Source organism: Eschrichtius robustus, chromosome 10 (genome assembly GCF_028021215.1).
Source record: "Eschrichtius robustus isolate mEscRob2 chromosome 10, mEscRob2.pri, whole genome shotgun sequence".
NCBI classification, from domain to species: domain Eukaryota; kingdom Metazoa; phylum Chordata; class Mammalia; order Artiodactyla; family Eschrichtiidae; genus Eschrichtius; species Eschrichtius robustus.
The window spans coordinates 64,900,968-64,928,563 of NC_090833.1; the positions used below are offsets into that span (position 1 = coordinate 64,900,968).

A 27,596-nucleotide genomic window follows, 5' to 3' on the forward strand; every position below is an offset into this window, starting at 1 on the left:
ACTGTAAGAATTAAATGATATATTTTATAAATAGCCTTTATCAAAATTCCTAGACCATACCAATCAGTCAAAAAACATCTGCTATACTTTTTATTACTCATTAATAATTTATTCATAAATGTTCACCTTACAAACACAATGGTTTTTAATTGAGCGAACTTCACAACAAAAGTTAGATGTTCTCCCTGCCACTGTGAATAGACAATTTATTTCTAGGAGGCAAACAGTAAATAAAATAAAGGCAGATACCAGGGCAGGCAAGATGAGCTTCACGGGTGCGGGCAACGAGGGAGAGTAACGTCGAGCCTTCCTCACAGCAAACTTCTCAGTAGGGATCGATTTCCCAGCAATTCTCTGCTTCAAGCCATCCACCTGTCTGTGAAAAGCCCCAGCCCCAGTGAAAGGTCTTTAAGAACACATACATTATTTACACCTGTCCTTGTCACACATCAGCATCACCTGGAAACCTGTTGGAAATGCAAATTTGCAGGCTCCACCCCAGACCTATTAAATCAGCAGCTCTAGAGCTGGGGCCCAGCAATCTGGACTTCAATGAGTCCTCCAGAGGATTCTGATGCACGCACAAGTTTGAGAACCACTGATTGACACGTATTTCTTTCTGGTTAACTTAGCAAGTGTCCTAGCCTATCAAACAGAGTCAAGGAAATCTAGATATAAAATTGGCAATTTCCGTAAGTAAGCAGGAAAAAGTCCAAAGTATTTACATTGTGGATACTTCTGAGAGAGGGAATAAGGTATACTGGTACATCTCCTATTCCTTTCTGCAAGTATGACACAGATCTGTAAAGTAATGCGGCTCAAAAGATAGCCGTCAATTCATTTATAATTTGAGAAAATGTTTCCAAAGCATAGGTGATTTTGAAAATAATCAACTAGGAACATATACCATGTATACAACCTTTCTCTCAAAATTCTAAGAAATTCCAATTATAAAATTCACAAGCACATAAAAATGAGAATAGGATGGTGAGACTACATGTTCCTAGGGCACTTTCTTATACGTAACTTTGCAAATGCACCAAACACGTTGCCAAGAAGAAATTTAGGGAGATATCCAACTATACTGAGAGAAAAAGATGCAATAAGAGGAAAAAACATTCCAGTATGAAGACAAGCTTGTGTTACATTATTTCTGGGCACAATTTGGGAATATGGATTTTTTTAATTGAGGTATAATTGACATATGACATTATATTATTTTCAGGTGTACAAAGGGCTATGGCTTTTAAACCAGAATGCCCATCATTACTGTGAATTAACATCAGTGGAAGAGGCAGTGGAAATGTGAGGTGGGAGTTGAGGGAAGGGGTCAGAAGCATGCAGTGGACATGAAACCTTGGCGTTTAAGGATCACAGAGTCTGTATGAAGAGAACATTCATTTTTGGGACTCTCCTCTCATCATCCCAACAAATCAGATGCTATCACACATGCAGCAGACCTCAAGCTTTCTCCTGAAAATAAGATTGGTTACATATTTCACAGAAATTATTTTGATATGGAGAAAATTTACTTTGAAGTACAGGAAGCGTGGATGTAAAAGATCCCAATGTATCTTAATATTCCATTCCATTTGTTGTTTGTGTGAAATGAGGCAACACATTCTACCAGTAAGAGGTGGCATTAATCTACATGGCTTCCACTGATGTTGATTCTATTAGTATACATGGTCCTATTGTTAAAAAGAGCTTCTCTAAAAGCATGAAAAAGTAGTCCTGGTCATACCTTCAAATTTGTTCTGACACATTTGTCAGAGGGTTCAGCCAGGCCATTATTTCTCACAATGTGGTCACAGACTATACTATTCCACTTGAAAGTGTTTGTCACTGGGCTTCCCTGGTGGCACAGTGGTTAAGCATCTGCCTGCCAATGCAGGGGACATGGGTTTGAGCCCTGGTACTGGAAGATCCCACATGCCGTGGAGCAACTAAGCCCGTGCACCACAACTACTGAGCCTGCGCTCTAGAGCCCGTGAGCCACAACTACTGAGCCCACGTGCCACAACTACTGAAGCCCACACGCCTAGAGACTGTGCTCCGCAACAAGAGAAGCCACCGCAATGAGAAGCCCGCGCACCGCAACGAAGAGTAGCCCCCACTCACCGCAACTACAGAAAGCCCGTGCACGGCAACAAAGACCCAACGCAGCCAAAAATAAATAAATAAATAAATATTTTTTAAAAAGTGTTTGTCATCAATTATGTTTGAAGAACGCAGTTGGGCTTCTCCGTTCCTTAACTTCCTCATCTCCAGTGGTCACCTCCTCCTTTCCACCACAGCCACCCACCCCTATAGTCACACCTTAGACCACTTCATCACCTGTAACTTTTTGACCTCAAAGCACAAATTCAAGCACACCACCCTTTGAACACCACTCTCCTCATTCTACCTTGGCTGTTCTACTAAGACTTTGAGTCCTCTTGCCTTTCAACTTTCTCCCAGCTCAGCAGTCTCCTTCTTTCCCCGTCCCTCCACACTCCTGCTTAGACTGCCAGGCAGGCAATCTTTACTGCAGCATGCTCTGGCTTATGTCCTAGACTCCCTTGCTAATGCTTAGTCATTGCACTCATCCGGATGAAGCTCAGTATCCATCCTCCCTGCACCTGCACTGAGAACAAGTTGGTATCACTGTAAATTCATCAACACCAACCTCGAACGAGCCCTGGCACCGCCTGCCATTCCCCCTCCTGTGTTTCTCTCACCACCTCACTGTCCCACTCTCTACAGCAATGATTTCCAATATTCTTCATCCTCCTCAGACCTCCAGCCCACTCCTTTCTCTTTCACTCTCAACAGAGAGCCCTGCCTCTTACTTCATAAAGAAAAACAGAAGCTGTGAGGGAGGAAGCCCTCCATCTCACGCTACCACACACGAGCTTGCATGCCTCCGCACCTGTTCTGGACTTCTTCCCTCCCATACAATAGAGGACCTGGTCCTCCCTCTAGATAAAGCCAGTCCTGCCATCAGTGCTTTGGATTCTATCTCCTCTTGCATTCTCAAGAGCCTTGCAAATATCAGTTATCCCATTTCTCGCTTATACCATTTCTCGCTTATATGTCTAACTTCTCTTTCTCCAAAGGATCCTTCCCAGTGGTTTTTGAGAATGCTCAGATCTCTCCCATTACGATATTCTTTGATACTACATCTCCCTCCAACTCACTCTCTCTCTATCTCTTCCCCTTCATAGTCAAAGTTATCCAGGGATGTTATTTATGCTCAACTCTCTTCATCTCTTTGTATCTCATTCACTCTTCAGCCAATCCCAGTCTGGTTTCTACTTCTGTTCTATTACCTCACCAACTCCCACTCGGGATACCAATGAGCTCTGTGTCCCTAAAACACATTTTGTCTTATTTTTTTTAAGCCTACAGCACTCGGTATTCCCAGGCGCTCTCCCATCCAGGTACGAACCAGCCCCGACCCTGCTTAGCTTCTGAGATCAGACAAGATCGGGCGCATTCAGGGTGGTACGGCTGGAGACTCTGTCTTATTTTTAAAAGGAATTCTGTGTTCTATGAGACATATTTTGAGCAATGCTGGACGTTCATTTTCCTTTGACCTATATATAAAATGTAGCATCACGTCCTGTCCCGTATCAGCTTTGTCTTGGTTCTTCTAATGTGCAGTGCTCCTTCCTGCAACAGCATCCTCTCAAATGCTGTTCCCTTGGTCTGAAACTGTTACCACCACAACTCCCCACTGCCCCAGCAGCTCCCATGCCACCTTCAGACCTCATATCATTCCCTCTGTGCTCTTATCCATACCTCTCCTCCCACTGGGGAACAGAGGGACAGTGGGTAGTGTTGGTGATGCAAGTATTGTAGGTTTCCGCCTTGCTAACTGGTAGTCCCAGTCACTGAGAGAGGAAAGAACACCAGGTTTGCTAGGGAAGACTGGATGTGGTGAGCTTTCAATGCTTTGACATATCTAAGTGAAGGTGGTAAACGGGAGCTAGATGTATGGGTCTGGAGCTCAGTCACAAGGTCTGTACTAGGGATTTAAACTTGGCTTGAATCAGATTTCCCAAGGTTGAGGTACTAAGACTGACCTTTGAAATCAAAAGCATCAACTTTTAATAGATGGAAGTAGGATGAGTTTACAAAGATACCAAGAAGGAATGGTGAGACAAGTAGGAGGAGAAAAATCAGTCATGTGTTATAATTTTGCATTTACTGGGTGATTATTTCACTGATGTCTAGTTCCACTACAAGATTATGAACTGCACAAGGACAGGATCCATGCCTGTTTATTCAGCACTTAACACAGTAGTGTTCATACAGTAGGTGCTCAACATAAAGGTTACAGATGAATGGATGGATGGATGGATGGATGGATGGATGGATGGATGGATGGACGGACACTGGTCTAAACAAAGTTAAACAGATTACTTCACAGCAGAGCTTCTCAGAATCTTTGGCACACTAATGAAAACTAAGGGTATGTTATATTGTGTTATATTCTGAAGTTTTTCTGATCACAAAATACCTTTGATTTATAACAGTAAACATCTTTCACTAACAATACCATTTTAGGAAACTGTGTTCAAAATGCAGTAGCAAAGCCCCAAAAACAAAACAAAAAACCATGTGTTCTCAAGATTCCCAATTACACTGGCATATCTGCAAAGTCTTGCTAAAAGGATGACATTTGGACCCTTAGTTATATGAAGGTGAAGCATGGAAGACCACTAAGGGAAAAAGAAAGTATGTGTGTGTTCCTCTATTCATTCAGGATCTTTGTTATAGAAATAGTGTCTTGCTTACCTAAATAAAGCTACCACATCCTCTTTAGTTGCTACTACATCTTCCTCTGGAAGCATACTCAAAATTGCAGCTTTTAAGAACACATATGTTGCCTTGAGGAAAAGAAAAGCAGCCAGTCAGAGAGCATCCTAGGTACATGACATTGCTATCTTGCAAATCAGGAAAGACCTACAAATCTTCCAGATATAATATTTAAGAGATATCAAATATTAAAAAAAAAGGAAATGAAGTCTTACATCACCTGTTCCAAATGAGATCAAAACTTTTCACCTAATTTTGGCCATTTTCCTATTATACAACTGTAACGTTCATGGATGAGAAAATGGACAAAATGAAAGAGAGATCATTATCTCATTCCTCCCAACTTTTCACAAATGGATCAGAATTTTTTTAGAACTCTTTTTTTTAATTGAAGTATAGTTGATTTACAATATTACATTAGTTTCAAGTGTACAACATAGTGATTCAATATTTTTATAGATGATTCACCATTTAAAGTTGTTATAAAATATTGGCTATATTCTCTGTATATTACAACCTTGTATTTTATTTATTTTATAGCTAGCAGTTTGTACCTCTTAATCTCCTTCCCCTAACTTGCCACACCTGTTAGAATGGCTATCATCAAAAAGACAACAAATAATAAACGTTGATGAGATTGTGGAGAAAAGGGAACCCTAGTATACTGTTGGTGGGAATGTAATTTGGTACAGCCACTATGGAAAACAATATGAAGGTTCTTCAAAAAAATTAAAATAGAACTACCATATGATCCAGCGATTCCATTCCTGGGTATATATCCAAAGAAAAATGAAAACACTAATTCGAAAAGATATGTACATCATAACGTTCATAGCAGCATTATTTACAAAAGCCAAGACATGGAAGCAACCTAAGTGTGCATCAACAGATGAATGGATAAAGAATTAACTTTGATTATTATGAAAAGCCTTGTTATCAGGGCATCAAAAAGTCTACAAACAATTATCAAGACTTGATATTTAATAATTTTTATATATAAGTACAGTTCATCTTCATAGATAAAGCCTCTTTGTTGAAAAAGACTATTTGGATGGCTTTTAAAGCACATAGTGCTGAGGACAGTGGTTATAAACAGCAGGTACTTAATGCATACTTCCTCCTTTGATGTATCTCTAAGTTGAGAAAACGGTGTCAATATCATACTATGGAACAAACAGTCCTAAATGAAAATCATCCTGTACACTTATTAGCAAACAGATGACATTAATGAAACTGTACTTTACCTTGGACCATTTACTCTCTTTGCAAAGCAGATCTGAATAGTAATACGCCTCCCTCCAGTTTTGTTGGAATACAAAAATCCACATCAGCTCCCAATAACAGAGATGGTGAAACTGTTTCCATTCTTCTTGAACTGAAATGCATTTTCGAAATATCTCTTGTGCCTATAAGTCAATTGCATAAAGCTGATCATCCAGATATTAGACAAGGAGATAATAACCTAATGGAAAAATACATAAAACACTTTGTACAAAAAGAGCAAAATCATCACTCATTAAACCACTCAATACGACAACATGTTCCTTTCCTTATATGCAACAATACAGTTAAATTTTGCCTCTTTATTTAACTTTGTGAGAGGGCCATGGAACTTTATAATGTGGGAGTAGCAAAGTTCCTTTCTTAAGTAAGAAGTAAAACACAGAAGTCCTTTAAGAAAAGATTTGACAATAAATTTAGAACTTCCAGTGGGTAAAATACACCTTAAACAAAGTTAAAGGCAATGGACAGACTGGGAGAAGATATCGCTATATGCAAAATGGGCAAAGGATTAACACTTATCATACAGCAATTTTATTAAATCCTTAAAAAAAGACAAACAACTCAGTGGGAAAATTGTTTAAAGATATAAATAGGAAATTAGAGAAAAAGATATATGAGTGACAAATATACATATGAAGAAATTTTTACACTGGAAAATATAAATTAAAAAATTAGATTATCATTTTTCAACCATCACATTGGCAAAAATAAAACAGATAAATAATGACCAGAGTTGGCAAAGAGCACTGAAAACAAGTATTCTCATACCTTTACAGGAGTTTAAATGGACTAGCCTTAAGTTAGGAGGGAAATTTGTCTGAATTTATCAAAATGCAAACATCTTTGACCTAGAAATCCTCATTATCAGAATCGATCTTACATAAATACACCTTTGCACAGAAATATACACATAATAATGTTTACAACAGCATCATGTATAGTAGCCAAATGTCTATCAATAGTGGACTGCTTTAATAAGTACAGTATATCCATCTCATTGAATGAAACCCAGCCATCAAAAAGAATGAGGAAGATTTAGAAACACTGACCTGGAAAGAAATCCAAGATGTATTGTAAGTAGAGAAAAATCAAATCAAGGAAAAATACATGTTTGACCCCATTTGTGTAGAAGAAAATTGTTCATGAGTATATTTATATAAAAGGCTATTCACTCTTCTTCTTCAAGGGAATTAGTGAATAATTTCCTTTGATGGGGAGCACACATGTAGTACAGTGGAGTGACCTTTATGCAGGGGCAAGATTCCAAAGTCAATATGTAATACCGAGATGGATAGTAGTCAAAGATTTTTGAAAGTCCCTTAAACTACCCAACTGTATTTCTATATCCTACCCTGAACTGCCTCAGGTACTTTACGTGCAAATGTAGAGTATATTCAGTAATCTACTACATATCATAGAGTGCATCCACACAATTAACTTTTGGCTTTTTAACTACATATTTTCCCTTTATTTCTGTCTAGCGCGTATAGCTGGACTTGCTCATATGGAATGGGTGCACTACACAACTCCACCATATAGACAGCCCCCTAAATGACCCCCTCAAATAAGTTACCTCTTCCACATTTCCTTTCAGCAGCTCTATCCGGCCATGATAAAACAACATGAGGGAGCCCTGCGGAGGGAGAAACAGACTGTTCAATGGTCAACCCTGGTTGATTGATTACGGTTGGAAAAGACACTTGAAATTCTAAGCGTACATTTGGAAACTGCTGGAGGTAGGGTTCAAGGAGACGCTCTGCTTCCACAACATTCACTTCTCCTGTACCTAGAAATTTAACAGGAAAAGCCTCAGTCTTCACGAAATGTGGTCGACATTTATAACTATTTCTCCAAATTTCATTAAAATATAGCAAAGACCTATTCATGGAACACATGAACACTGTTAATTTGTCATTTTAATATTTGGGAAATAAAAGAAGACAAGTCTCATCTATGACTTTAGTTTAAGATAGCTCTAGGGCAAATTCTTAGGAGCAGAGGTGGTTGCCTTCAATTCCTAATTGAAATTTCTGGTTTTAATAGCAATATTAAACTTATTTTAACCAAAAATTTAATTTTCTGCTAAAAAAAGAAATGTAATATGCTAAAAATAATCACCTTAAACAAGCTTTATAGAATTTTTTAGCTGAGAACAGATTAAAAAGAATTTGATGAAAGAAACCCTCCACCCCCTCTGCCAAATGTTACTACGAGAAATGTCACAATTTTCCAATTTTACTCAAAAAAAAGGTAAATATAGACTACGATCTCTTACTGATTTTTCTAAATTTTTACTTACTCAGATGAAAGATAATCAACTTTCAATGATGTGAAATATAATCCAGTCCTTACCAAGTATCAGGGAGATATAAGTATGAAAAGCTAGTATAGTTAAGCAGCATAGTGGAGACCTCATGCTTCTTCCTAAGGCGCCTTCCCGTAACTGCAGGATGCCCAACTCCTATGGGAATTAGAGGCATTTTAGAATGAGAAGAGCATGATTGAAACATCATATTCAGAGACTTTAAAATGCTAGCTCACGTATCCCCACCCTCCATGAAGGTGGGGTTTATTTTTCAAGAGCTTAGAATAGCAGTAATATCTAACTAGAAACAAATTTTACATTTTAAACTGGCATAAGACAGTCTCCCAAATTCTTATATCATGTGACCTTAGGGAGAGAAAAAGGTAGAGCTCATTTCATAGAAAATGCTGTATTTCTCTTATATAAATATTAATTTATTAAAACATATTGAGGATCTAAGTACAAAACGCTATGGTGGGTATGAATATATACAGTTCTATGTATTCAAAGATCTTTCCATCAAATAGGGAAGGTAGTACATGAACACATAAATTTATTGGAATATGGTGAGGGCCATAAGAAAGATAAGTAAATGATTCTGAAAGTTAGGAATACTTGAGCCTTGTTGGGAGAAGATAAGGGAAAGCTTTGTGGAATAGGTGACATTTAGACATTTATCTCAATCCTAATGGATGGAGAGGCTCTCAAGAGACATTATTTGGGAGGATGTCAGTTGAGGAGGACATCCAAAACAGACACCAGCAGAAGCATGGACACAGAAAAGCACAGGATCTATTTGGAGAACAACCATTTGCCCAGTTTAGCAGGAACACTGGGGAAGCAAAAAGGATGGGTAGTAGGTTAGAAGCACTGGCTAGAATCAGATCCTAGGGCCCTTGAATCCATGCTATAGTTTGGACTTTATTCAAGGGGCAAGTTGGAGCTACTAAAGAAGTAAGGTGGAAGATGAATAGTAGAGGGGAAGGGTAACGATGAAATACAGAGTCTGAATAGACAGACCATATCAGGAAGGGATCACCATAAATATATAATACTTATGGAGAACCTGGACAGTGGAATAAATGAGGGAAAAAATTACAGCTTCTTGTACTTGTTCTCATACATTTCTCAAAACCTGCTCTCTGGACTAACAGGGACAACTTTTGCAATAAGGCAACTCTGGTAATAGCATATTGAGTGTTATGATTAATAAATGTTATACACTACAAAAACAACCACACAGAACTATAACAAACAAAACTCATGGAAAACAAATTTCCTTGCTTAGTTTTATAGTGAAACTTGTAAAAACAAGGAAAACCAAAACACTGCAACTATACTTGATCCATACGAATCATAAAAGGTTAGACAGGGAAACCTAGCCTAATTTCTTGGTTTTGCAGGAAACTCTGGGGTCGCAAAAATGTTAGGGAAGCATATTTTAACCTCACATGAGTACTAAAGATCCAGCAAGCAGCAATATTAGTAAAACATAAATTTTAATCCCAGAATTTAAATAACAAAGATGAAAAATTTTAACTTTCAATAGAAAAACCATCTCTAACTCCTAAAAAATATGATCAAGACCCAATGCCTCTTTATTGTTCTGAAAACAAATTGCTAGTTATGAGGACATGTTATATTTCCCTCATATTCAATAAATAACTTTTATTTTCCTTGTCAAAGTTAAGAAAAAATTAATTTTGTACCCTATTTCCAGAAAATCCTATAAATTCTAGTAGTCTGATAATCCGTGCTGGTAAAAGGGACAGCATCTGTAAGAAAAAAAATACAAGTGTACTTACGTGTTAGTATATCTAACTGTAGATAAATGTTAAACTCTAAACAACTTAAAGTTTTAATGATTCAGTAATATGAAAAATTAGAACCAAGTTTAAACCACTAGACACGTCTCAATCACCACATGCTGCACCTAGTATAATCATTACTTGTGACTTAATTTCATTTAGTTAAGACAATACACCTAAAAAATTAAAAACAAACAAAAAAAAAAACTTGGCTTTTTCAGAATGCTCTAAAGAACACTTGCTCCTTTCATGTGGGTTGATAAAGTCATGAGAAGATAACCCCCAGTGTCCACCTCCAAACAGTGTTTCTTTTAGCATCCTTTTCCAGAAAGCAAAAGTCTGTTGTATTCTTCATATGTGCAGGCATGACCCAGAAGTAGACACCTACAGCACTACAGCCCCTCTCTGGGACATCCCTAAACAGTAGGATAAAGGGAAGTCCTCCCAAGGCAGAACTTTGAGCAGTGTTCACTTTGTTCACTTTGCTTGGAAGGAGAAATGGCCATATATGCAATTATTTACTGATTCATGGGCGGTAGCCAATGGTTTGGTTGGATGGTCAGGGCTTTAGAAAGAACATGATGGGAAAATTGATGACAAGGAGCTCTGGGAAAGAAGTATATGGACAGACCTCTCAGAATGGGCAAAAAATGTGAAGATATTTGTGTCCCATGTGAATGTTCACCAAAGGCTGACCTCAGCAGAGGAAGATTTTAATAATCAGGTGGATAGGGTGATTCATTTTGTGGACACTAGCCAGCCTCTCTCCTTAGCTACCTCCGTCATCAACCAATCGGCTCACGAACAAAGCGGCCATGGTAGTGTATACACTTATGCGTGGGATTCCCTTTACCACTTAATTTTCTCACCAATTCCAGTCAAACCTTAATAAAATATCAAAATATCTAAATAATATAGCAATTGGACAGATATCTACTCAAACCCTTCATCTACCCCAGAGCTTCACCATCCCTCAAACTATATTGTTCCCACACCTATTTTCAATTTCAGAGCCACCATTGCTATAGCAATAATATTTCTGATGTGGAAATAGAACTGAATTTCAAGCTCCTTATTACCAAAAAATGTTACTAGTCCATTCAGAGAGCTGCATGCTTCCCTTATTATACAATCAAAAACTATTCTGAGCATGTGCAGAACTTTACAGCACATTCTGGCCAAAGCCCCCACTGGTTCACAGCACAAGAAAACTGATCCCACTGTAGCCACTTGCCAACCAAACCCAGGTAGTGGTTCAGGGTGAGGTTCAAATGCAGTAGCAGAGGCACTGAAAACCTAAGGTTCTTTTACAAAAGATTCTGGTTGCTTTCTGATCACTTACCAAATTAAAGGCCCCTATTCCAAGCTTGACGCCACCTTCAAACTCATAGAAGAACTGCTGCTCAACTTTGTTCTTCTGAATTACATGCAGGATAGAAAGACATTCTCTGGATTGAAGAAAACAGTTATACTGTAAGTTTACTATGACACTGAAAACTAATTTTAAGTCAAATTTTGCATTTACATACCATAAGATAAATGTCATTAGCTAAAATACTAGAGAATTTTTAAGTGGATGATGCTGTGCTGAGTTTACTCTTTTTTTCTTTTTTTAGTTTGCCGATATTTTATTTTATTTTTTAATACATCTTTATTGGAGTGTAATTGCTTCACAATGCTGTGCTAGTTTCTGTTGTACAATAAAGTGAGTCAGCCATATACATACATATATCCCCATATCCCTTCCCTCTTGAGCCTCCCTCCCACCCTCCCTATCCCACCCCTCTCCTGGGTAATCATCATTAAGGAAAAATGACACACTCATTTCTACACTGTTTATCAGGACCAATCTTTCTGGGCTTAAAGCAAAAGAGGGTTCAATATCAGCAAGCAAGACTCAGGAGCCATAGGACCGCAGGACTGTGATCTCAGTTTCCCAGCAATGTGTTAGAGGAGACTTCCTAGGAATGCTCAGTCTCTCAGCTGTTGTGCACACTTCAGCAACCTACCTTCCACTGAGTAACTGAGGTGCTACTGACAAAAAGACTTGAATTTCAGCATGATCACCATGGTCTCAAATAGACCAAAATAAAACTCACAACTAGGAAAGACTGAAAGAGGAAAGCAAACTCGATCACAATTGCCTGCAACTGTCCTCTTATTCTTCCCTCTTCCATCCAAGCCAATCTTTCTGATTTCTCACTTTAATTACTTTTCTATGCATTTTCCCCTTTCCCTTCACATCTTCGAAAGGCAAATACTTAATCAGAGAAATGCAGATGAAAACAATGACAAAGATGTAAAAATTGGCAATAACCAGAAATTGCTTATCAAACTGACAGATATATTTTTTAAAGGTAATAAGAAATAGCCAGATATTATGTATCACCTGGTGTGATGCAATTATAAATCATGCAACTTCACTTATGATGTATTCTAGCCAAATGCATCTAACCCGAATCTAATTTCCAGTTTACAGGAAATATAAGGGGCTACAGGAATGCTATGGACTGAACTATATTTCCCCCAAATTCATATGTTGAAGCTCTAATCCCCCCACCCAGTGTGACTGTATTTGAAGACAGAGATTTTAGGAAGTAATTAAGGATAAATGAGGTCATAATGGTGGGGTCCTCCTCTGATAAGATTGGTGGCCTTATAAGAGGAAGGTCTCTCATTGCCATGTGAGGACACAGTGAGAAGGTGGCTGTCTGCAAGCCAAGAAGAGAGTCCTCACCAGAACCTGATCATGCTGGTACCCAGATCTTGGACTTTCATCCTCCAGAACTGTGAAGAAATAAATTTCTGTTGCTTATGCCATCCAGTGTATGATATTTTGTTATGGCAGCCTGAGCTGACTATGACAAGGAACAAGCTAAACGAAAACTCAAGGAAGCCACCAAACAAATCTGTGCATATCCTGCAGGACAAATGGGTTGGGCTTTTCAACAACTCTCATGAATATAGAGACTCTTCTAGAATAAGATGTATTTAATGAACATAAACACTGGATGCTCAAGACAGTCTTGGGTTGGATCCTGGTGCTGACATTCCAGCAGTAAAAGAGATTTGGGGCCAACAGGCAAAATTTGAAGATGGATTGAGTATTACGTGAAATGAAGACTTGTTGACATGAAAAAGTAAAGATCATTAACTGAAAAAAGCAGGTTAAAAAATAGTACATACAGTGTGATCTCAATTTGGTTTAAAAATATATATATATCTTTAGATACATGTAGAAAATATTCTGAAAGAATATATACTAAGGTGTTAACAGCCATAATTACTGGGTAATAAGTATATGGGGTGTGTGTGTATTTTAATATTTGCTCATCCACGTTTTCCTATTTTCCAAAATATATATGCCACTTTTGTGATAAAAACCATTATTTTAATTTTTTAAATGGAAAACCAGTGCTGGCAAAGGTAAGAACAAATAGACACATTCATTTATTTCTGGTAAAATAGTTATAGTAAAGAGGTTGGCAACCTATTGGAACATAGTCACACCCATTTACTTATAGTCTATGGCTGCTTACACCCTGCGGTCATAGAGTTGAGTAGTTGGGACAGAGATCTTACGTCCCACAAGCCTAAACACTTACTGTCTGGTATTTTAAGAAAAAGTTTGCCAATCCAATTATTCTTCAGAATAATTTTGCAATATATATCAGAAAACTTACACACATGCATATCTTTGAACCAACAAATCTAATTTTATTCTAAGGAAATAGCATGGATACACACAAAACTTGACCTATAAGGAAAGACACTGTATTACTACCTATAATAAAAATTTATTAACAAACTAAATAGGCAACAACCGGAAATTGGTTACGAAGACAGTTGCATGCATGCATACATTTATACATACACATGTAGTATATCCACATAGTGGAATACTATGGAGCCATTAAAAGCCATGATGAATTAAAAATACTTAATGACCTAAAATTTTCTGACATGAAGTGAAAAAGGAAATTACGAAATGATACAAAGCATATAATTTCACTGTATAAAAAGATAATTATATATGCTTATATACATGCATAAAAATTCAAATGTCAAGATATCAACAGGATGGCAGGATATGCATATTATGTTCAGAGTTATTTTCTGTGTAAATGTTCTATTTGCTGATAATAGATGATTATTACAAAATGCTCAAATAATATGGAGAAAGCCTAAGTGTCCCTACACAATCATCCCACAGAGAGACGGTCACTGTTAACAGCCTGGTACATAATTTTCTAATTGTTTTTATGCTTTACTAAGAACGCAATCTTTAGAAAACACAAATGGGATCACATAGTATATACTCTTCAATAGATTATATTGACAATTTTCCATGAAAATGCATGAAAACTACCTTATTCTTTAACAAGTGCATATTATTCCATTCTATGGAATCATTTATTTAACCAAATTCCTTTCTTAAATCTTCAAGTTGTTTCAAAATATTCCATATTACAGACAATGCTGCTAAGAGTGTTCTTTTACCTTCATCAAGTACTTTCCTATATCAAGTACTATAACTATATTTATACCATCCTAACTGTGCATAGGATAAATTCTTAGAAAAAGAACTTCTGAGATCGGAGGTGATGCATATTCTTAATTTTGGTATATACTGCCAGAACATCCTTCATAAAAACTCTATCAGTTTAGACCCCCACCAACCTATGAGTTTCTCACACTGTCATTTGCCCTGAGTCATTTATATCACATTTCTATTTGTATTTTTTATTACGGGATATTTTTGCCACGATGAAAATTTAAATGTTTATTTGGTCAAGTCAGTCTTCTATGGTTTCTGATTCTATGTCACACTTTAAAAGGCTTCTGAAATTGACATCATATATCTACAGATATGACACACTGAGAAGGACACCACATCACTTCTATAGTATTCTTGCCATAGATGCAAAATCTGAATTTAATCATTAAGCAACATTAGATAAGTCCACCTTGAGCAATGGTCTAAAAAATACCAGCCCAGTATCCTTCAAAAATGTCAAGGTCCTGAAAGACAAAGAAAGACTGAGGGACTCTTCCAGATTAAAACTGACTAAGGAGACGTAACAACTAAATATGACATCCAGGATCCTGGAGTGAATCCTGGACCAGAATAAGGACACTGGTGGGACAAATAGAAAAATTTGAGTAAAGTCAATGAAGTAGTTAATCATATTATATCAATGTTCATTTCCTGGTTTTAATAATTATATTGTGGTTCTATAAGACGCTAACATTTGTATATTGGAAGAATATATGAAAATTCTTTGTAAAAATTCTGGAATCATTTCAAAGTGAAAAATTTTTAAATAAATCAAAAGTTTAAAGGCCTTTGTACTTTAGGACTACAAAAAGACTTTCCTATGTTTGTGCTTGTACTCTTCTAAAAATATTTTAATATTAAATCTATATGGAATGTATCTTTTTTAAAAATTTTTGAATTTTATTTTATTTATTTTTTTATACAGCAGATTCTTATTAGTCATCAATTTTATACACATCAGTGTACACATGTCAATCCCAATCGCCCAGTTCATCACACCACCACCCCCAACCCCCTGCCGCTTTACCACATTGGTGTCCATATGTGTGTTCTCTACATCTGTGTCTCAATTTCTGCCCTGCAAACTGGTTCAACTGTACCATTTGTCTAGGTTCCACGTATATGCATTAATATATGATATTTGTTTTTCTCTTTCGGACTTACTTCACTCTGTATGACAGTCTCTAGATCCATCCACGTCTCAACAAATGACCCAATTTCGTTCCTTTTTATGGCTGAGTAATATTCCATTGTACATATGTACCACATCTTCTTTACCCAGACATCTGTCGATAGGCATTTAGGTTGCTTCCATGACCTGGCTATTGTAAATAGTGCTGCAGTGAACATTGGGGTGCATGTGTCTTTTTCTTTTTTTTTTTTTTTGCATGTGTCTTTTTGAATTATGGTTTTCTCTGGGTATATGTCCAGTAGTGGGATTGCTGGATCATATGCTAATTCTATTTTTAGTTTTTTAAGGAACCTCCAGACTGTTCTCCATAGTGGCTGTATCAATTTACATTCCCACCAACAGTGCAAGAGTGTCCCCTTTTCTCCACACCCTCTCCAGCATTTGTTGTTTGTAGATTTTCTGATGATGCCCATTCTAACTGGTGTGAGGTGATACCTCACTGCAGTTTTGATTTGCATTTCTCTAATAATTAGTGATGTTGAGCAGCTTTTCACGTGCTTCTTGGCCATCTGTATGTCTTCTTTGGAGAAATGTCTATTTAGGTCTTCTGCCCATTTTTGGATTGGGTTGTTTGTTTTTTTAATATTGAGCTGCATGAGCTGTTTATATATTTTGGAGATTAATCCTTTGTCCATTGATTCATTTGCAAATATTTTCTCCCGTTCTGAGGGTTGTCTTTTCGTCTTGTTTATGGTTTCCTTTGCTGTGCAAAAGCTTTGAAGTTTCATTAGGTCCCATTTGTTTCTTTTTGTTTTTATTTCCATTTCTCTAGGAGGTGGGTCAAAAAGGATCTTGCTGTGATTTATGACAAAGAGTGTTCCTCCCATGTTTTCCTCTAAGAGTTTTATAGTGTCTGGCCTTACATTTAGGTCTTTAATCCATTTTGAGTTTATTTTTGTGTATGGTGTTAGGGAGTGTTCTAATTTCTTTCTTTTACATGTACCTATCCATTTTTCCCAGCACCACTTACTGAAGAGACTGTCTTTTCTCCATTGTATATCCTCGCCTCCTTTGTCATAGATTAGTTGACCATAGGTGCATGGGTTTATCTCTGGGCTTTCTATCCTGTTCCATTGATCTATGTTATTGGTTTTGTGCCAGTACCATATTGTCTTGATTACTATAGCTTTGTAGTATAGTCTGAAGTCAGGGAGTCTGATTCCTCCAGCTCCGTTTTTTTCCCTCAAGACTGCTTTGGCTATTTGGGGTCTTTTGTGTCTCCATACAAATTTTAAGATTTTTTGTTCTAGTTCCACAAAAAATGCCATTGGTAATTTGATAGGGATTGCACTGAATCTGTAGATTGCTTTGGGTAGTATAGTCATTTTCACAATATTGATTCTTCCAATCCAAGAACATGATATTTCCCTCCATCTGTTGGTATCATCTTTAATTTCTTTCATCAGTGTCTTATAGTTTTCTGCATACAAGTTTTTTGTCTCCCTAGGTAGGTTTATTCCTAGGTATTTTATTCTTTTTGTTGCAGTAGTAAATGGGAGTGTTTCCTTAATTTCTCTTTCAGATTTTTCATCATTAGCGCATAGGAATGAAAGAGATTTCTGTGCATTAATTTTGCATCCTGCGACTTTACCAAATTCATTGACTAGCTCTAGTAGTTTTCTGGTGGCATCTTTAGGATTCTCTATGTATAGTATCATGTCATCTGCAAACAGTGACAGTTTTACTTCTTCTTTTCCAATTTGTATTCCTTTTATTTCTTTTCTTCTCTGATTGCCGTGGCTAGGACTTCAAAACTACGTTGAATAATGGTGGTGAGAGTGGACATCCTTGTCTTGTTCCTGATCTTAGAGGAAATGCTTTCAGTTTTTCACATTGAGAATGACGTTTGCTGTGGGTTTGTCGTATATGGCCTTTATTATGTTGAGGTAGGTTCCCTCTATGCCCACTTTCTGGAGAGTGTTTATCATAAATCGGTGTTGAATTTTGTCAAAAGCTTTTTCTGCATCTATTGAGATGATCATATGGTTTTTATTCTTTAATTTGTTAATATGGTGTATCACATTGATTGATTTGTGTATATTGAAGAATCCTTGCATCCCTGGGATAAATCCCACTTGATCATGGTGTATAATCCTTTTAATGTGTTGTTGGATTCTGTTTGCTAGTATTCTGTTGAGGATTTTTGCATCTATATTCATCAGTGATATTGGTCTGTAATTTTCTTTTTTTGTAGTATCGTTGGTTGGTTTTGGTATCAGGGTGATAGTGGCCTCATAGAATGAGTTTGGGAGTGTTCCTCCCTCTGCAATTTTTTGGAAGTTTGGGAAGGATGGGTGTTAGCTCTTCTCTAAATGTTTGATAGAATTCACCTGTGAAGCCATCTGGTCCTGGACTTTTGTTTGTTGGAAGATTTTTAATCACAGTTTTAATTTCATTAATTGTGATTGGTCTGTTCATATTTTCTATTTCTTCCTGGTTCAGTCTTGGAAGGTTATACCTTTCTAAAAATTTGTCCATTTCTTCTGGGTTGTCCATTTTATTGGCATAGAGTTGCTTGTAGTAGTCTCTTAGGATGCTTTGGATTTCTGTGGTGTCTGTTGTAACTTCTCCTTTTTCATTTCTAATTTTATTGATTTGAGTCCTCTCCGTCTTTTTCTTGATGAGTCTGGCTAATGGTTTATCAATTTTGTTTATCTTCTCAAAGAACCAGCTTTCAGTTTTATTGATCTTTGCTATTGTTTTCTTTGTTTCTATTTCATTTATTTCTGCTCTGATCTTTATGATTTCTTTCCTTCTGCTAACTTTGGGGTTTTTTTGTTCTTCTTTCTCTACTTCCTTTAGGTGTAAGGTTAGATTGTTTGAGATTTTTCTTGTTTCTTGAGGTAGGCCTGTATAGCTATAAACTTCCCACTTAGAACTGCTTTTGCTGCATCCCATAGGTTTTGTATTGTCGTGTTTTCATTGTCATTTTTCTCTAGGTATTTTCTGATTTCCTCTTTGATTTCTTCAGTGATCTCTTGGTTGTTTAGTAACGTATTGTTTAGCCTCCATGTGTTTGTGTTTTTTTCTTTTTTTTCCCTGTAATTCATTTCTAATCTCATAGTGTTGTGGTCAGAAAAGATGCTTGATATGATTTCAATTTTCTTAAATTTACTGAGGCTTGATTTGTGACCCAAGATGTGATCTATGCTGGAGAATGTTCCTTGCGCACTTGAGAAGAAAGTGTGATCTGCTGTTTTTGGATGGAATGTCCTATAAATATCAATTAAATCTATCTGCTGTATTGTGTCATTTAAAGCTTGTGTTTCCTTATTAATTTCCTGTTTTGATGATCTGTCTATTGGTGTAAGTGAGGTGTTAAAGTCCCCCACTATTATTGTGTTACTGTCAATTTCCTCTTTTAGAGCTGTTAGCAATTGCCTTATGTATTGAGGTGCTCCTATGTTGGGTGCATATATATTTATAATTGTTATATCTTCTTCTTGGATTGATCCCTTGATCATTATGTAGTGTTCTTCCTTGTCTCTTGTAACAGTTTTTATTTTAAAGTCTATTTTATCTGATATGCGTATTGTTACTCCAGCTTTCTTTTGATTTCCATTTTCATGGAATATCTTTTTCCATCCCCTCACTTTCAGTCTGTATGTGTCCCTAGGTCTGAAGTGGGTCTCTTGTAGACAGCATATATATGGGTCTTGTTTTTGTATCTACTGAGCAAGCCTATGTGTTTTGGTTGGAGCATTTAATCCATTCACGTTTAAAGTAATTATCGATATGTATGTTCCTATGACCATTTTCTTAATTGTTTTGGGTTTGTTTCTGTAGGTCCTTTTCTTCTCTTGTGTTTCCCACTTAGAGAAGTTCCTTTAGCATTTGTCGTAGAGCTGGTTTGGCGGTGCTGAATTCTCTTAGCTTTTGCTTGTCTGTAAAGCTTTTGATTTCTCCATCGAATCTGAATGAGATCCTTGCCAGGTAGAGGAATCTTGGTTGTAGGTTCTTCCCTTTCATCACTTTAAGTATACCATGCCACTCCCTTCTGACTTGTAGAGTTTCTGCTGAGAAATCAGCTGTTAACCTTATGGGAGTTCCCTTGTATGTTATTTGTCATTTTTCCCTTGCTGCTTTCAATAATTTTTCTCTGTCTTAAATTTCTGCCAATTTGATTACTCTGTGTCTCGGCGTGTTTCTCCTTGGGTTTATCCTGTATGGGCCTCTGTGTGCTTCCTGGACTTGGGTGGCTATTTCCTTTTCCACGTTAGGGAAGTTTTTGACTATAATCTCTTCAAATATTTTCTCTGGTCCTTTCTCTCTCTCTTGTCCCTCTGGGACTCCTATAATGCGAATGTTGTTGCATTTAATGTTGTCCCAGAGGTCTCTTAGGCTGTCTTCATTTCTTTTCATTCTTTTTTCTTTATTCTGTTCCACAGCAGTGAATTCCACCATTCTGTCTTCCAGGTCACTTATCCGTTCTTCTGCCTCAGTTATTCTGCAATTGATTCCTTCTAGTGTAGTTTTCATTTCAGTTATTGTATTGTTCATCTCTGTTTGTTTGTTCTTTAATTCTTCTAGGTCTTTGTTAAACATTTTTTGCATCTTCTCGATCTTTGCCTCCATCTTTTTCCGAGGTCATCTTCACTATCATTATTCTGAATTCTTTTTCTGGAAGGTTGCCTATCTCCACTTAATTTAGTTGTTTTTCTGGGGTTTTATCTTGTTCCTTCATCTGGTACATAGCCCTCTGCCTTTTCATCTTGTCTATCTTTCTGTGAATGTAGTTTTTGTTCCACAGGCTGCAGGATAGTAGTTCTTCTTGCTTCTGCTGTCTGCCCTCTGGTGGATGAGGCTATCTATGAGGCTTGTGCAAGTTGCCTGATGGGAGGGACTGGTGGTGGGTAGAGCTGACTGTTTCTCTCTGGAATGTATCTTTTAGACAGTCTTTTTTCCAAAACGAAGAGCCAATTTTCCCAAAACCATTTATTAAAGTACCCATATTTTCCCACTGATTTTAAAGAGATTTATGTATATATAGGTTTTTAGTATGCTTTGAATTCCCTGGTAAATGTATGTGTGTGTACACAGAAGTGCATGCACAATGTGTACGCACGCACGCACACACACACGAGTTTCCAAGCCCTATGTTCCATTCCACTGATATATATTTCTGTGCCATTACAAGACTATTTTAATTCCTTTGGTTTTTAAGTTTTGATGACTGAAAAAGCAATCAACTCTTTACCATTCTTTTATATCTTCTAAAAAATATTTCAAGAGGAAAAGTAAAAACAATATATCAGGTTCCCAAAATCCACTCCCTTCCAGGATTTTGAATGGAATATAATTTTATGAAATCATTTTGGGTAAAAGCATCTCTTAAAATACTAAATCTTCGTTCTGTTTCTAGTAATGGCAGGGTGGCTTATATTAAATTAACCCTCCCACGGAAAACAATTATAAACTCTGGACAAAATGCAAAATACATATTTAAAATATATTGGCAGGCACTGGAAACTGAAAAAAAAAAGTAATGGGAAACTGAAGAAGGGTTGAAATTTGAAAAAAGAGAACAACTCTTGAAGGGACCTTACGTTTATATGGCTAGTCACCTGGCAGTAGTCCCCAGTACACTTGGTGCAGGGTGCCTAGAACTTACACAGAAAGCCACAGTTATTGGCTTCAAAAGGAGCACAGAGTTCAGATCTGCCAGAGTACCTGTAAGGTAATGGGGGAATTTTCAGATAGGAGAGAACCACATAGGAGGGAAACACCAAAATCAGTGTTAGAACTCCACTCAAATTCTTGGCTGATTCATGAACTATGTGAGCACTGGGGAAACTCCAAAGAAAAGCAGAGACAAGACAGAAGAAGTAATGGAACCAAGATTTCAGATGCTGCCCACTACCAAAGAGTAAGAGTATGGGCTCTAAGTCTAGTCAAGTCAAATGCTTCCCAGAGCAAGAATCAGCACTATTCTGAGAAAGATAACAGAACCTAGAGTCTCTACAATGTATCACTGTCTAATGTACAATCAAAAAATTATTGACTTGAGAACAGAAAAACATGACATACAGTCAAGAGAAAAAGGAGTCAATAGAAACTGACCCCAAGACAGCCCAGATGTTGAGATAATGTCTAATCCGAAGAAAATAATTTTTTTAAATGAACAGCAGATCAGTGACCTATTGAACAAAATCAGGTGACTAACATGTAATTGGGGTCTCAGAAGGAGAAAAGTGAGAATGGAGCAGAAAAAAATACTTGAAGAAATAATAGCTACACATTTCTCAAAGCCATACTTAAGCACATCAGTCAATCTGCTAAGAATCAAAAATACAAGTCTTCAAAGCAGCCAGAAGAAATTACAGACAAGTGAACAATAATTAAAATAACAGCTGACTTATGATCAGAAACAATAGAGGTTATAATACAATGGACTGACAGTTTGAAAGGGGTAAAAGAAGAAAAGAAAAAGAAAACCTTGTAACTCGAGAATACTATACTGAGCAAAAACAGCCTTCAGAAATAAAGATGTTTTCAGGTAAATGAAACAGTGAGAATTGCTGAAAGTAGACACACACTATAAGAAATCTTAAAAGAAATGCTTCAGTCTGAAATTAGACAGGAATGAATGAAGAACACCAAAAATGGTAAATATATGGGTTAATAGTGAAGACCATGACATAAAATTGTTTAAAGCAAAAGGTGGGCACCACTCTGTGGGATGTATAATATACACACGTGTACTATTGTAAGAATAGTATAAAAGACAACAGGTGGTAAATGAAACTATACTTTTGCAAAGTTCTTATATTTGTGCAATGGTACAATATTAACTCTAAGTTGACTATGATAAGTTAAGAAGGCTACGAACAACCCAATCCAAAAATGGGCAGAAGACCTAAATAGACATTTCTCCAAAGAAGATATACAGATTGCCAACAGACACATGAAAGAATGCTCAACATCATTAATCATTAGAGAAATGCAAATCAAAACTACAATGAGATATCATCTCACACCGATCAGAATGGCCATCATCAAAAAATCTAGAAACAATAAATGGTGGAGAGGGTGTGGAGGAAAGGGAACACTCTTGCACTGTTGGTGGGAATGTAAATTGATACAGCCACTATGGAGAACAGTATGGAGGTTCCTTAAAAAACTATAAATAGAACTACCATACGACCCAGCAATCCCAATACTGGGCATATACCCTGAGAAAACCATAGTTCAAAAAGAGTCATGTACCAAAATGTTCATTGCAGCTCTATTTACAATAGCCAGGACATGGTAGCAACCTAAATGTCCATCGACAGATGAATGGATAAAGAAGATGTGGCACATATATACAATGCAATATTACTCAGCCATAAAAAGAAATGAAATGGAGGTATTTGTAATGAGGTGGATGGAGTTAGAGTCTGTCATACAGAGTGAAGTAAGTCAGAAAGAGAAAAACAAATACAGTATGCTAACACATATATATGGAATCTAAGGAAAAAAAAAAAAAAAAGGCCATGAAGAACCTAGTGGCAAGACGGGAATAAAGACACAGACCTACTAGAGAATGGACTTGAGGATATGGGGAGGGGGTGGGGTGAGATGTGACAGGGTAAGAGAGTGTCATGGACATATATACACTACCAAATGTAAAATAGATAGCTAGTGGGAAGCAGCCGCATAGCACAGGGAGATCAGCCCGGTGCTTTGTGACCACCTAGAGGGGTGGGATGGGGAGGGTGGGAGGGAGGGAGATGCAAGAGGGAAGAGATATGGGAACATATTGTATGTGTATAACTGATTCACTTTGTTATAAAGCAGAAGCTAACACACCATTGTAAGGCAATTATACTTCAATAAAGATGTTTAAAAAAAAAAAAGTTTAAAAAAAGAAGAAGAAAGCAAAAAAAAAAAAAAAGAAGGCTATTATAATCACTAGAGCAAACATTTTAAAAAATTAAAGAGGGCTATAGCTAAGAAAACAATGGAGGGATTCCACTGGAATACATATACATATTTTTTTTTAATTAAAGCAAAAGAAGGCAGAAAAATAAGGGGGGGGGGACAAATAAGGCAAAGGAAAAAAGCAAAATGGTACTCACAAGTGCAAACATATTAACTGTCACACTGAATAAAAATGCAAGACCCAATTAAGCATGTTTACAAAAAATGCAAATTAAATATAAAAACAAAGATAGGTTTAAAGTAAAAGAATATATGCCATGCAAATACTAATTATAAAAAAGCATGAGTAGCTTTATTAGTATCAGACAAAACAGATTTCAAGACAAGGAATATTATAAGGAGTTAGGAAGGAACATTTTATAATGATGAAAGATTAATTCATTAGGAAGATAAAACAATTAAAATATATATAAGCCCAGTAACAGAGGTTCTAAATATACAAAGCAAATACTGACAGAACTAAAGGGAGAAATGGATGACTCCAGAATCAAAGCTGAAGACTTTTAACTCTGTGAGTAAAGGATAGGACAACTAGATAAAAATCAGTAAGGATATAGAAGATGCGAATGACACTATGGTCCACTTTAATTGAACATCTGAATCACTGCAGAACTTCATTGGAGCAGTGATGTTCTAGAGTCTGGACCAAAGACATACCTGTACATACCTGTCATTTTAAATTTATAAATTGTTTTTAGGAGAGAGAAACTAAGATTATCTAATCAGAAATTATGTAAGTACTTTTCTTTACAGCTATTTTTCTTTTAAAACTGCATTTAAACTTAAATTGTGTTGTCCTATGGCATTGAATACACCTCAGTAAGCCAAAAATCAAGTGCATTTTTACCAACACCAAATTTAAAAAAACATAGTCATACTGACTGAGAACTTTGAAGTACAAAATGGTACATAGTACAAGAATCACTTAGAAACCACAAGAACGTGGTCAAAAAGGTACAAACCTTGTTAAAAGATTTTTTATAAATCTTAATTTTTAACTTACTTATATATTTGGTAACTTGTTCTAATTTTGAGTCCACCTTTGATGAAGTTGATCATATTTTCATCCTGAAAACAATTAAATAATTAGATCATTTAGCAAAAGATTCTTAAACTGTCCCCACAGCTGTGTAGCTACGTGATTAGAACAAAACACTATCTTTTGAGGACATGATTTTTAAATTAAGACATTCTTCTTGCTTTACATCTGAAATGCTTTTTTGTCATTTTTCTTCCAAGTTAGAGGACAACAAAAAGGAAACATTTCTTAAATCCTTGCATTACTTTAAGGAAGTAAGGAAGTAATCCTCATCAATTTGGGGCCATAAAGGTTAGTCCAAACGTACGTCAATAAACATCATCAACTACTGAGCAACTTTCTTCTGGGTTCAATGGAATTCAAAATGGCTGACTTTAAGGATATGCTCCAAGGACTTTCCTGTCTGTCTTACTCCAAGTAATGGGATTATGGTTCTTCTTTAGGGGGTACTTTAGCAGGCAGTCTATTTAACATTGTGAATTTCATTCATATACATTTCCAGACCACAAATAACTGATTTGGATTCTAAATTTGTTGTCACTAATATGAAATTCTGTTTAGGGGAAAAAAAGATCACTTCTCTTTGTCTGATGGTCATCAACCATAAAACTGGGGCAGCTGGCCTAAATGAATGACATTTTTAGGGTGAGCATTCTAGGATTCCAAGAGCCTCTTATTAAAGCATATCAAATAACTGCTTGAAAGATGTTACTCTAATAGAAGGTGCTAATGGAGATAGTTCCATGCTTTTCTAGTCCGTTAATATCAGAAAGATGCTCTGGTATTGATTTCCTGTGCACTTGAGCATCCTTCCGAAACAAAAGAAGAACTAATTTTAGTTTGTTAATGTCATCAATTACTTAAATACTTAATATTTAAATTATTAAAAGAATCAATAAATGTAAAATTCACTATGCAATTTAAATGTTTATTTTCTGATTTTAAGGAATCTTATGGTTACACAAGTTCCAATACTGGCCAGGAAAGAATTTCTTAAATTGGATTAAAATCTGCCTCAAATAAGAATATTTCATTTCAGGAGTCACCGAACATTTGCTGAATGCCTATTTTACAGCAGGCACCCAAACACAAAATCAGACAAAAGCAACACAACTCGCTAAGGGATGGAGGCATGCATGGATGGAGACATGTGGGGGATGTCATGACAGCACAAAGGTGGGCGGGGATGTGAAGAGGTCCACAAAAGCTTCCTGGAAGCATCAATGCTTAAAGCACACACATACACACACACAAAAAAAAGATTGGGAAGTAACCAGCTGAAGGAAGGAAGGCAAGGTAAGTATGAACTTTGCAAGCAAAAAAAAAAAAAAAAAACCCTCAGGGAAGCATTAAAGATCCTGGTGTGCTTGGCTTGGCCATCTGTGCTTATATAACTCAGCACTGCTGCAGAAACCTACTACAAAAAAGGGAATGACTAAGGAATAAGAAAGCTACCTGTGTTGTACCTGTGCCACTCAAGTATGCAACATACCTGCCAGTAGCAGTTGAGGACATTGGTAAGAGGGGAGTAGGGAACTTGTGGGGGGGAGATACCAGTTTGGTTAGAAAAAGCCTTCCCCATTTGTGATATTCTGATACAGAACCACTGCCATAGTCAATGAGGGCTACTAAATGCTGAAGCAGAGACATGACCAGGTGAAATTCTCATCTTTGAGAGGGTGCACAATTGCACAATGGAGAGTGAGCTGGAGGGAAGAGAAACTACAGACTGAAGGTCCCTGGGTTGCCATTCAGTCTAGGGAAGAGCTGACAAGCCCCCCACTAGAACAGTTATAGTCAGAATAAAGAGGAAGAGACGGAGCTGATAAACCTTCAAAAGGTAAAAGCAGCACGACCACGAGCCTGGCTGGATACAGAGGCATGAGGAAGAGGGGAGCCATGGATATCTCCCAGATGTTGAACTACAAGCCCCCCAGACATAGAAAACAAAAAACAAAAAACTTTCAAATCAATGATTTTATTGTCAAATTATCATTTGAAAAACAAACACATCAGAAAAAACTGGGGGCCTCCGTGACTAGCCTTATGTTTACTGAGGCAGTAAGACTGTTGTTTTCAACCAGCCTTCATAATATGTGGGGTTTTAGGAAACAGCGCCCTACACCAGATTGACTTAATTTTACTTAACCAGAATCCAACCTAAGAGGTCACCCTCCAGAAAAAGAGAAAAGCAACTCTCAATTCAATGTAAACCATTGAGACTGAGGAAGATTTTCCATCTCACAGTTGAATTTCTGCCCCCTTACAATCTCCACCCCGCTTCTACCCCCACTGTATCCATCACCGCCACCTGTGTGGCCACAATGTTAAAATCCATATTTTCTAGAAGAACTGGAAGCTACAATGACAGGCAAGGTACTGGTGGTAACAATTCCTAGAGGTGAAATTTAAATGCCCCATGAGAAAAGGAGTCAGTGTTTTGTTTAGTGACTTTTTTTTAACTGCTCTTCCAAAAGAAGAAATAAAAGAAAGGGGAACGAGAATACGAAGAGTGGGGAAATAAAATGTGAGGTATACATGGGAAGTTTGGCTCTCGATGCATGCATAACTAAGCTTTGCTGAAGCATCTGACGCAAGAAGGGAGCAGCCAAGGACGCTGAAGCCTCCTCCAGCCGGTCACTCCTGTGTGCAGCCCTCCACCATTAGCAAGCACAAAGAGGGAT

General features: G+C 37.0%; 1 protein-coding gene and 1 pseudogene across 3 annotated transcripts in view; both read right to left on the reverse strand.

Moving 5' to 3' along the window:
- The window catches only part of TTC39B (tetratricopeptide repeat domain 39B), a 139,480-nt gene that overhangs the window by 19,674 nt on the left and 92,210 nt on the right, over nt 1-27,596 (reverse strand). For all 3 annotated transcript variants that reach the window (XM_068552868.1, XM_068552866.1, XM_068552867.1), the window contains 9 exons: nt 24,877-24,941; nt 11,543-11,648; nt 10,102-10,167; nt 8,440-8,548; nt 7,806-7,873; nt 7,661-7,720; nt 6,048-6,209; nt 4,783-4,874; nt 250-376 (listed from right to left, as the gene is read on the reverse strand). In XM_068552868.1, coding sequence (XP_068408969.1) covers nt 250-376; nt 4,783-4,874; nt 6,048-6,209; nt 7,661-7,720; nt 7,806-7,873; nt 8,440-8,548; nt 10,102-10,167; nt 11,543-11,648; nt 24,877-24,941 — 855 coding nt within the window. The remainder of the gene's footprint in view (nt 1-249; nt 377-4,782; nt 4,875-6,047; nt 6,210-7,660; nt 7,721-7,805; nt 7,874-8,439; nt 8,549-10,101; nt 10,168-11,542; nt 11,649-24,876; nt 24,942-27,596) is intronic.
- Nucleotides 3,382-3,500, reverse strand: LOC137771093 (5S ribosomal RNA; annotated as a pseudogene).